Raw genomic sequence first — 11,411 nt, forward strand, 5'->3', positions numbered from 1 at the left:
TGGGAACACACAAGCAAACATTTTCTAAGATCACTCTAGAAGAATGTGAATGCATAGAAAAAGTTGGTGGAAGCATCTCGACCATTTCTCAGCTAATAAACACCCAAAATGTAGCCTATGAGGAAATACGAAGGTTGAGGGCTCGAAATGCCATTCTAAAATCTCAGCTTAGCCAAGTAGCTAAGTGACCTGATTCTGTACATGAGGAGGTGGCCAAACTGAGAAAGGAAAATGAGAGACTTCGGGGTCAACTACTTGAAGAACAACTGGCCGCAAATGCTAGACTGGACCTGGTTCTCAAAACCATTGTTGTCTCTTCCTCCAAGCCTCCTTCCCTTAGTGTTCCCTAGGATCCTTCCTAGTGTCTAGCTATTTTTGCTCCAACTTCCTGTGGCTACTGTTTTACTTGTGTTTACTTGTTTTTGTTTTGTGATGGCACGTTGAACTTAACCATTACTGCTCCTGACTTGCTCAGTCTAATGTAAACATTAATGAAACAACTCCCCTTTTTCTTGCATGAACAACACTGTGTTCCTTTGGCTTCTCTTTTCTGTCATTATTGCGTGCACATATGTGGAATGAGCTAGCTGCGTTAGACTTCTTTATGCTTATTACCTGCATGTGCTCTTTGTCATACTAGTTGGTCTTTTTAATGATGCCAAAAGGGGAAAATAAGTTGGGTAAGTTGTGGGTGAGAAGAATGTGGGCTGAGTAGGCTAAGAAGATTAAGGGGTCCCCCATGCCTGTGATGATCAAAGGAGGGAGATCTAAGATTAAGGGGGAACTGCTGACTTATCTGGTTAATTAATTGTTAATCCTGATCTAAAAAATGCTTTTCATCTCTAAGTTTGTCATCATCAAAAAGGGGGAAATTGATGGGTTTTCAATGTCTTAGCCTTATATTTCTTATGTTTTGATGATATAACAAACTTGTTATGAAGAAGCAGATAGAGAACCTTGTCGCACAGGTTATACATCTCATATGAACAAGTCAGCAACAGGAAGGAACAAAACGATCAGAGGGAGGAACACAACAAGGACCTGGTGCCTTTGTCTCTTAGGGTTCTCCGGTACAAACAAGTCAGTGACTATATGCAATCAATATAAAGAGGAACACAATAGGGACCTGCTCCTTGTAGGTTCTCTGATAGAAGTACAGGTCAAGTGCACAGTTGGAATATGATAGAAGAAAGTGACCATCTGGCAACTGTTACAATAGCGGAACACAACTAGGACTTGGTCTATTGGTATGTTCTGATAAAAGTACAAAGTCCATTATCCAGCTGGAATGCAACTACCCAGGATTGGCTATGCAAAAAGTGCAACAATCACTTCTCTCTAGGAAAAAGTACACCACGAGTTGACATCACTACCTATTGTGACATCTTTTGTGATAAAACAACCTGGTGCAAGACACACCAGGACGTGTGCATTCAGTGATATTCTTTCAAAAATAAGAAGCATTCATCCAGCATTGAAGTCACTGGTGTGTCAAGAACAAGAAGATAACTCCACTAAGGATCAGTTTCTAAACGGGTCTTATGTACATCCATAGTTGAGTTATAATCTTGTTAATTGCTCTACATTGTAATTCCTAGTTTGCTTTCTTAGAAGTGCTGCTTTAGGAACATATCAAATTCATAAACTTTAGAGTGTATGTTATGACTAGAAATAGTCATAAGTTAAATCCTCTGTAACTAGGAGAGTTAGAAAGTGGCTTGTGGTGGTTGCATCACAAGTTAGTTTGAAGTCTTTGCAATCGGTAGTATTGCAAAGTGGCTTGTAATAGGTAGATTACAAGTTAGTTGAGTTAAAAGCCTACAAGAGTAGGTCGTGGTTTTTTTGATCCCCTTATGTGGTATTTTTTTCACGTAGAAAAACTCTGGCATCCTTTACATTCAGTCTTTACTACATTCTACGTATCAGTATCATACGGGGCCAAGTACTTCATAGCTTGGTGGACTCATATAAGCTATCACCTTTGCCTCATATTGATGAATTGTTTGACCAGTTATAGGGTGCTCGAGTGTTTTTAAGATTGACTTGCATTTAGGTTATCATCAGTTGAAGATTCGGGAGCCAAATATCCTGAAGACTGCTTTCAGGACTCGGTATGGTCATTACGAGTTCCTTGTTATGTCATTTGGGTTGACCAATTCGCTAACAGCCTTCATGCATTTGATGCACAGTGCGTTTCGGCCATATCTTGACTCGTTCGTCATTGTCTTTATTGATGATATTTTGGTATACTCCCAAAGTCGTGAAGATCATGAGCAGCACCCGAGGACAGTGCTTCAAACTTTGAGAGAAAAAAAATTATATGCAAAGTTCTCAAAATGTGAGTATTGGTTAGATTTCGTGGCATTCTTGGGTCACGTGGTATCGAGTGAAGGGATCAAGGTGGATCTAAAAAAAGTGGAAGCAGTTCAGAGTTGGCCCAGACCATTCTCAGCTACAGAGATCTTTAGTTTTCTTGGCTTGGCGGGTTATTACCGTTGATTTGTTGAGGGATTTTCATCTATTACAGCACCTATAACTAGGCTAACCCAGAAGGGTACTCTGTTCCAGTGGACGGAAGAGTGTGAGGAGAGCTTTCAGAAGCTCAAGACAGCTTTGACTATAGGCCCAGTATTGATATTGCCTACAGGTTTGGGGTCTTATACTGTCTATTGTGATGCCTCGAGGATTGGCCTTGGAGCCGTATTGATGTAGGATGGTAGGGTGATTACCTACACGTCCGGACAGTTGAAGGTACATGAGAAGAATTATCCTGTCCATAATCTCAAGTTAGCTGCTATTTTTCACGCCTTGAAGATCTGGCATCATTATTTGTATAGTGTTCCTTGTGAGATTTATACTGATTACCGGAGTTTGCAGCATCTGTTCAAGAAAAAGAACCTTAATTTACACCATAGGAGGTGGTTAGAGCTGCTGAAGGACTATGATATCACTATTTTGTATCACTCGGGCAATGCCAATGTGGTGGCCGATGCATTGAGTCCCCGGGCGGAGAGTTTGGGGAGTTTGGCTTATCTACCAGCAACGGCCAGTCCCATGGTGATGGATGTTCAGGCCTTAGCCAGCCAGTTTGTGCAGAGCCCAGCCGGGTTCTAGCTTGTGTGATTTCTCGGTCTTCCTTGTTGGATCGTATCAGGGAGCATCAGTTTGATGACCCTCATTTGCTTGTCCTCAAGGATAAGGTTCTGCATGGTGATGCCAAAGATGTGACCATTGGTGATGATGAGGTATTGAGGATGCAGGGTCGGGTATGTATACCCAATGCTGATGGGATTTGGGAGTTGATTCTAGAGGAGGCTCATAGTTCGCGATATTCCATCCATCCGGGTGTCGCGAAGATGTACCAGGATTTGAGACAGCGCTATTGGTGGAGGCAGATGAAGAAAGATATAGTTGGGTTAGTAGCTCGATGCCTCAACTGTCAGCGGGTGATGTATGAGCACCAGAGACCAGGTGGTTTGCTTCAGCAGATAGAGATTCCGGAGTGGAATTGGGAGCAGATCACCATGGACTTCGTAGTTGGACTCCCACAGACTTTGAGAAAGTTCGATGCCATTTGGGTTATTGTGGATCAGCTAACCAAGTCCGCGCATTTCATTCCTATGTGTACTGCCTATTATTTGGAGCGGTTGGCAGAGATTTATATCCGGGAGATTGTTCGTCTGCATGGTATTCCAGTTTTCTTTATTTCAGATAGAGGTACTCAGTTTACATCACGGTTCTGGAGGGCCGTACAACATGAGTTGGGTACTCGGGTGGAGTTGAGCACAACATTTCACCCCCAGACGGATGGACAGTCTGAGCGCACTATTCAGATTCTTGACAATAGGCTCCATGCATGTGTGATGGAGTTTGGAGGGTCTTGGGATCAGTTCTTGCCACTGGAGGAGTTTGCCTACAACAACAATTATCTATCCAGCATTCAGATGGCATCGTATGAGGCTTTGTATGGTAGGCCGTATAGATCCCCTATGGGTTAGTTCGAGCAGGGCGAGGCTAGATTATTGGGCACAAACTTGGTTCAGGACGCCTTGGAGAAGGTTAAGGTGATTCAAGATAGACTTCGCATAGCCCAGTCCAGATAAAAGAGTTACGCAAACCGGAAGGTTCGTGATGTTTCCTATATAGTTGGAGAGCGAGTCTTCCTTTGTGTCTCGCCTATAAAGGGAATTATGAGATTTGGGAAGAAGGGAAACTTGAGTCCGAGGTTTATTGGTCCTTTTGAGGTGTTGAGACGTGTTGGGGAGGTTTCTTATGAGTTTGCCTTACCTCCCAAATTGGCAAGAGTTCATCCGATATTTCATGTTACGATGCTCCGGAGGTATCACGTTGATCCATCACACGTGTTGAATTTCAGTTCAGTCCAGTTGGATACGGGTCTATCTTATGTTGAGGAGCCAGTGGCGATATTGGACATGCACCTTTGAAAGTTGAGGTCAAAGAACATTGCATCAGTGAAGGTTCAGTGGTTAGGTCAGTCGGTCGAGAAGGCGATTTGGGAGACCGAGCAGGATATGCGCAGCCATTACCCTCATCTTTTCACTACTCCAGGTATGTCTCTATGCTCATTCGAGGACGAACGAAGGTTTTAAGAGGGGGAGGATGTAATGACCTTGCCGGTCATTTTAAGAATTTACGCCCCGATCCCCTATTAATTGCTTTCTCCGTGTTTGTTTCTGCTATTGTGAGTTGCCGGGAGGATTCGTTTTGAATTTCGGAGTGTTTTGGGACACTTAGTCCCTAAATGAGAGCTTAAGCTTTAGAATTTGGATTGTAGTTAGCTCCGTTGGGTGATTTCAGGCTTAGGGGCGTGTTCGGATTGAATTTTGGAGGTCCGTAGCTTATTTAGGCTTGAAATGCCGGAAGTTGAATTTTTGAAGTTTTCGGATCGATAGTGAGATTTTGATATCGGAGTCGGAATCCCATTCCGAAAGTTGGAATATCTCCGTAGTGTTGAATATAATTTGTGTGTAAAATTCGGGGTCAATCGGACTTGGTTTGATTGGTTTTGTCATCGGATGTAGAATTCTTAAGATTTCAAGTTCATTAGGCTTGGATTGGAGGGTGAATCGTGGTTTTAGCATTGTTTGATGTGATTTGAGGATTGGACTAAGTTTGTATGATGTTTTAGGATTGGTTGGTATGTTTGGTTGAGGTCCCGGGGGCCTCGGGTGAGTTTCGGATGCCTAACGGATGTTGGAATTGGACTTAGGCTATTATGAAGTTGCTACTTCTGGTATTTTCGCACCTGCGGTGAGGAGCCCATAGGTCCGGCCCGCAGAAGTGGAGAATGAGGTCGCAGGTGCGGTTTGGGCACTAATGGCAGTGACCGCAGATGCGGCTAAAGGACCGTAGAAGCGGACCGCATCTGCGGAAAAAGGGAGTGCAGGTGTGGTGCCTGGAGAGTTAATGAAATTCTGTTGATGCAGATCCCAAGATGCAGGTGCGGGACCGCAGGTGCAATCCCATGATCGCAGAAGCAGAAATTACTGGGCAGAAATATGAAAATCGAGGGTTTGAGTTCATAACTTGGGACATCAAATTTTGAGCTCGGGGTAGGGCGATTTTGTGGGGATTTTGAAGAGAAAATCATTGGGTAATGATTCCTAATCCCTTTTTGGGTTTATTCCATTAATCTAAGCTTAGTTTTGTCATTTAATTTCGGATTTGGGGTGAAAAAGTTGGGAGAATTGAGGAAACGTTCCCCAACCAAATTTTTGGGGTTTTATTGGGGTTTAGTTGTCGTAATTGAGTGATTTTTGGACGAGTGTTCTCGTGAGTGAATGAGTGTTCTAAATTTGTAACTTTTACCCGATTCCAAGACGTGGTCCCGAGGAGGATTTTTGGGCGTCTTTCTAATTTCTCGCTGTAGCTTTAAATTCATTAGCTAAATTAGTTGCTTTTTGTTTTATTTATGTTATGTAATTAATTTGATTAGATTTGGGCCACTCGGAGTTGGATACTCGTGGAAAGAGTGTTATTTCAGATTGATTTTGAGCTGGTTCGAGGTAAGTGGCTTGCCTAACCTTGTGTGGGGGAACTCCCCTTAGGATTTTGGTACTGTTGTTATATAAGTGTCGTGTACGTGTAGTGACGAGTGCATACAAATGCTAATTGTTAAAACACCCCGTTTTCATTAAGTAAATATCTATGTTTTCTTGTAAGTGAGCAATACTTGTACTTGAAGCCTCTTGTTTAGTTTAGGAAAAACATGCTTATGTGATCTAATTGTCTTACCCGCTTTAAATACTTACTTGTATTCTGTGCGACATGCTTAGAGTAGAATTCCTATTTATTCTCGAATAGAACTGTAGATTCTTTCTTGAGACTGTTGTGTATTTACTTTGGGACTACGGAACGATATCCCAGGAGATCCCCCTGCATGTTTATTTTGGGACTACGGATCGGTATTCTGGGAGATCCCCCTGCACGTTTACATTTGGGACTACGGGACGACACCCGGGAGATTCCCCTGTACTGGATATTTACTTTGGGACTACGGATTGGTATTCCGGGAGATTCCAATGCATATTTATGATTAGGACTACGGGACGATATTACAGGAGATCTTCTGCACATTTATGTTTGGGACTACGAGACGATATCCTGGGAGATCCCCTGTTGCTATCTCTGTGTACTAAGTATATTCTGTCTGTGATTTTACTCTTTATCGACTGTTAGTATTTTTAATTATACTGACGCACTTCATACTGTTTTACCTTGTTTTATATATAAATAACTAGTAGGGCCCTGACCTTCCTTGTCACTACTCGACCGAGGTTAGGCTTGGCACTTATTGGGTACCACTGTGGTGTACTCATACCCTTTCCTACACATGTTTTTCGTGTGTAGATCCAGGTTCTTCTGCTCAGCCATACTATCAGTGAGACGAGGTGATTTTTAGAGACTTCGAGGTATATCTGTCGCGTCTGCAGACCGAGAAGTCCCTCTCTATTCTCTCTTTTAGCTATAGACCTTCTATAATTATTTTGTTTAGACTTCTGGAGTTAGAACATTATGTAATTCCTCTAGTTTGTGATTCATGAGATTCCAGGTTTTGGGAGTGTTAATATTGGTCGAGAGTGTTATTATTGTATATGCCTCGCGACATTTTTAAACTTCTCTATTATATTACCCGCAAATTGCTAGTTTCGCATCTTTATTTCCTTTTTCCACAAGTTGTTAGGCTTACCTAGTCGTAGAGACTAGATGTCGTTATGACAATTCACGGAGGGAGAACTTGGGTCGTGACAATGAGAGATTAGATGCCCATAGGGCAACTATCAAAGAACTTGGGACAGGTTTGTGTAACTTAGAGAGACAAGTGGGACAAATTGAAAATATATTATATGAGAGGATTCCAGGTACTCTACATGCTGATACTGAAAAGAATCTCAAAGAAACTGTAAATGTTGTGACCTTGAGAAGCGGATAAGTGTTGAAGGATCCCACCTCATTTCACAAAGAAGCTGCGCCTGAAAAAGAAAGTGGGAAGGAGCTGAAAATTGAAGATGATAAAAAGACTGAAAAAGAAGAAAGGTAAGAAGGGAGTAGAGAAAAGGAAGAAATAGGAAACTTCAAGAAGGGAGGAATCTGATTATGTGAGCAAGCACATGCCTGCTCTACCTTTTCCCCAAAAGCTCTATAGAGAAGAGTTGGACAAGCAGTTCGAGAGATTTTTAGACATGCTGAGACAGGTTAATGTAAACCTGCCATTCACTGATGTTCTGTCACAAATGCCAGCTTATGCAAAGTTTTTGAAGGAGATGCTTACGAAGAAGAGGAAGATAGAAGAGACCTCAGTGGTCAAGCTCACAGAGCATTGCAGCGCGGTCTTACAAAATAAACTCCCACAAAAGTGTGGAGATCTAGGGAGTTTTACTATACCTTGCTCTTTAGGAACTCTAAATTTTGATAAGTCTTTATATGATTCTAGTGCCTCAATTAATCTAATGCCATTGTCTATTTACAGGAAACTAGAGAAGGAGATTGGAGAGATAAGGTCGATGCCAATATCCTTGCAGCTGGCAGACCAAACAACTACAACACTCGAGGGGATATTTGAGATAGAAAACTCATGCTTAGAGTGGGTGAGGAGACTGTGATATTTGAGATGAGTGTAGAAACTGGAGTAAAAAAGGAGAAGCCAGCTTCAAGTGTTGAGTGGAAGGTGAAGAGTTCAAAAGAGAAGGCTCCAGTGATTGAGAAAGATAAGTGTGGGGTGTATACCAAGAAGGTTGAGAAGAAGCTGTCCGCATGGATGTGTGCACTAGTTCGGGCGCGTGGAATGGATCTCGACTGGGATTCACACCCCGATTAGAGATTCAGGGAAGTTTTCTCTACCTTATGCTTTTTAATTGTATGCCATGGGGACATACCACAATTTAAAGTGTGGGGTGGGGGATATAATTGTATGTTGTATGTATATTAATCTTACTTTTTGCTTTTGTTAGTTTGAGTAATAGAAAAAATTGAAGAAAAAAGAAACCTAAAAATTTAAAAATTTTCATTTTTTCCCGACGACGGATATCAATTGATAGGTTTCTTGAGAGATTTAAGTCGAAATAACAACAACAACAACAACAACCTAGTGAGATCCCACATGTGGGGTCTAGGGAGGGTAGTGTGTACGCCGACCTTACCCTACTCCGGAGGAGTAAAGAAGCTGTTTCCGGTAGACCCTTGTCACAAGAAGGAAAGAGACAATGTATCAGTAGCAGCAAAGGAATCCTAACAGATAACACCAGCAATGCAATAACCAGAAAATAGAGAGCAAAGTATTAACACTAAGCATCAACATAGGCACAATACTACATACGCAAGGGAATAATATGTACATACAGGGCCGCTAAACATACTATAGCCTAACTTTCGACCCTAAAGAAGTATAAGAACACAACTGGAGTACCTAGAAACTAAAATAAGACACTATCACAATAGCCTCCTATCTCTTAACCTACAACCCTAGTGCTCGACCTCCACAACTTCCTATCAAGGGCCATGTCCTCGGAAATCTACATCCGCACCATGTCCTGCCTGATCAACTCTCCCCAATATTTCTTAGGCTGCCCTCTACCTCTCCTCATACCTGTCAAGGCTAGCCGTTCACACCTCTTCACCGGTGCATCCAGGCCTCTCCTCTTCACGTTCCCGAACCATCTAAGCCTAGCTTCCCACATCTTGTCTTCCATGGGATCCACGCCCACCTTCACTCGAATATCGTCATTACTAATATGATATAGCTTAGTGTGTCTACACATCAATCAGCATCCTCATCTCTCCAACTTTCATCTTCTGAATGTGAGAATTCTTCACTGGCCAGCACTCTGCACCATACAACATGGCCGGCCTAACCACCGTTCTATAGAACTTTCCTTTAAGTTCTGGAGGCACCTTCCTGTTACACAGAACACCAGACGCTAGCCTCTATTTCATCCACCCCACTCCTACCTGGTGCGTGACATCCTCGTTAATATCCCCACCCCCTGTATAATCGACCCCAGGTACTTGAAGCTCCCTTTCTTGGGGATGACTTGTGAGTCAAGCCTCACGTCCACGTCTGCTTCACCCGGCACACTGCTAAACTTGAACTCCATGTATTCAGTCTTAGTCCTGCTCAGCTTGAAACCTTTAGACTCAAGGGTCCATCTCCAAACCTCCAACCTCTCGTTAACACCACCTCGCGTCTCATCAATCAGTACTATATCATCAGCGAAAAACATACACCATGGCACCTCCCCTTGGATATGGTGTGTCAGTGCGTCCATCATCAGGGCAAATAAGAATGGGCTAATCGCATAACTTTGGTGTAGCCCCATAAGAACCGGAAAATGCTCCGAGTCGCCCCCCACTATCCTACCCCTAGTCTTAGCTCCATCATACATATCCTTAATCACCCTAATATAAGCCACCGGAGCACCTTTCACCTCCAGGCATCTCCAAAGAACTTCCCTAGGTACCTTATCACAAGCTTTCTCTAGGTCAATAAACACCATGTGCAAATCCCTCCTCCTATCCCTGTACAGTTCTACCAACCTTCGAATAAGATGGATCGCTACTGATTCTTGGATATCGACACCAGCCTCCTCACCCTCGCTTCCACTACTCTCTTCCACACTTTCATGGTATGACTCAATAGCTTGATGCCCCTATAGTTGTTACAGTTCTGGATATTGCCTTTGTTCTTATATAGCGGAATCATCATACTCCACCTTCATTCCTTTAGAATCTCTTTCGTCTTGAAAATAACACTAAACAGCCCAGTTAGCCACTCTAATACTACTCTACCTACATACTTCCAAAATTATACTAGAATTTCTTCTGGCCCTGTCGCTGTGTCCCTACTCATATTACGCATAGCCCCGACAACCTCCTCGACTCTAATGCACCTACAGTAGATAAAATCTCGGTGACACTTGGAGTGCTCTAATTCCCCTAGCACAATGTCTCTGTCCCCTTCATCATTTAGCAACTTATGGAAGTACGTCTGCCACCTCTATTTAATTTGCACGTCCTCTATTAACACTTGGCCTTCCTCATCCTTGATGCACCTCACTTGGTCTAGATACCGAGCTGTCTTCTCTCTCGCCTTGGCCAGCCGGAACAATTTCTTATCTCTGCCTTTTCCCCCAATTCTTCGTATATGCGACCAAATGCTGCACTCTTCGCTTTTATGACCACTAACTTCACCACCTTCTTAGCTTCCTTATAACTTACTCTGTTCCTCTGCCTCTCCTCCTCGTCCGTACTCTCCACTAACCGTTGATACGCCATTTTCTTTTCCTTCACCTTACCCTGGACCTTGGCGTTCCACCACCAGTCACCCTTGTGCTTGCTTGAGTAACCCTTTAAGACCCCTAGTACCTCTCGTGCCGCCTTCATAATACTGTTTGTCGTCACCGTCCACATACCACTAGCTTCCCCACTACTTCTCCAGGCCCTCATAGCCAATAGCCTCCTCCCTAGCTCGTGAGCTTTCTCGTTCATCAAGGCACCCCACTTAATCATCTAACTACCCCGAACCACCCTCCTCTTCCTCCTTATCGGGATGCTGACGTCCACCACCAAAAAGACAAAAAAATATTTTCTTTTGTAGTAGTGTATTAACTCCCCCTTGGTTTTTCTTTGTGCTTCGGTTCTTTTTCAAGGGTTTTTGTTTGGACCGGTGTAGTTAGTTTTTTTAGGAGTAGGAAATCTTGTGCTATGATTTGAATTGAAAGCAATTCCACTTGACTTTGTTATGCCTTAAGAATAGTAAGTGCTTTAGTTGTGACGCTTAGGCTCAGTTTTTAACTCTTGTATAGTACCCTAAGTTGTATGATCTTAACTTTGCTTAACTGCTTTGACTAGAGTGTCTTGATAAGTCCAATCCTGAGTGAGTTATGTGCCATGTG

At 42.9% G+C, this 11,411-nt stretch overlaps 1 protein-coding gene across 1 annotated transcript; it reads right to left on the reverse strand.

Moving 5' to 3' along the window:
• Positions 1-9,270: 9,270 nt before the first annotated feature.
• LOC138879953 (uncharacterized) lies at positions 9,271-11,025 on the reverse strand. The gene is made up of 4 exons (XM_070159603.1): positions 10,587-11,025; positions 10,328-10,473; positions 9,526-10,166; positions 9,271-9,415 (listed from the first exon to the last, which is right to left on the reverse strand). Exons 1-4 carry the CDS (start codon positions 11,023-11,025, stop codon positions 9,271-9,273), a joined length of 1,371 nt encoding a protein of 456 aa, XP_070015704.1.
• Between the last annotated feature and the right edge of the window lie 386 nt (positions 11,026-11,411).

Source organism: Nicotiana sylvestris, chromosome 10 (genome assembly GCF_000393655.2).
Source record: "Nicotiana sylvestris chromosome 10, ASM39365v2, whole genome shotgun sequence".
Taxonomy (NCBI): domain Eukaryota; kingdom Viridiplantae; phylum Streptophyta; class Magnoliopsida; order Solanales; family Solanaceae; genus Nicotiana; species Nicotiana sylvestris.

Bases quoted from the DNA above. Each gene is read 5' to 3' on its own strand.
- LOC138879953 (XM_070159603.1), bottom strand. From the start codon at position 11,025: ATGATTAAGTGGGGTGCCTTGATGAACGAGAAAGCTCACGAGCTAGGG. The intron at 10,167-10,327 runs GTATAATTTTGG...TAACAACTATAG, and splicing joins CAGGGCCAGAAGAAATTCTA to GGGCATCAAGCTATTGAGTC. The intron at 9,416-9,525 runs GTACCTGGGGTC...TCTGTGTAACAG, and splicing joins CCCAAGAAAGGGAGCTTCAA to GAAGGTGCCTCCAGAACTTA.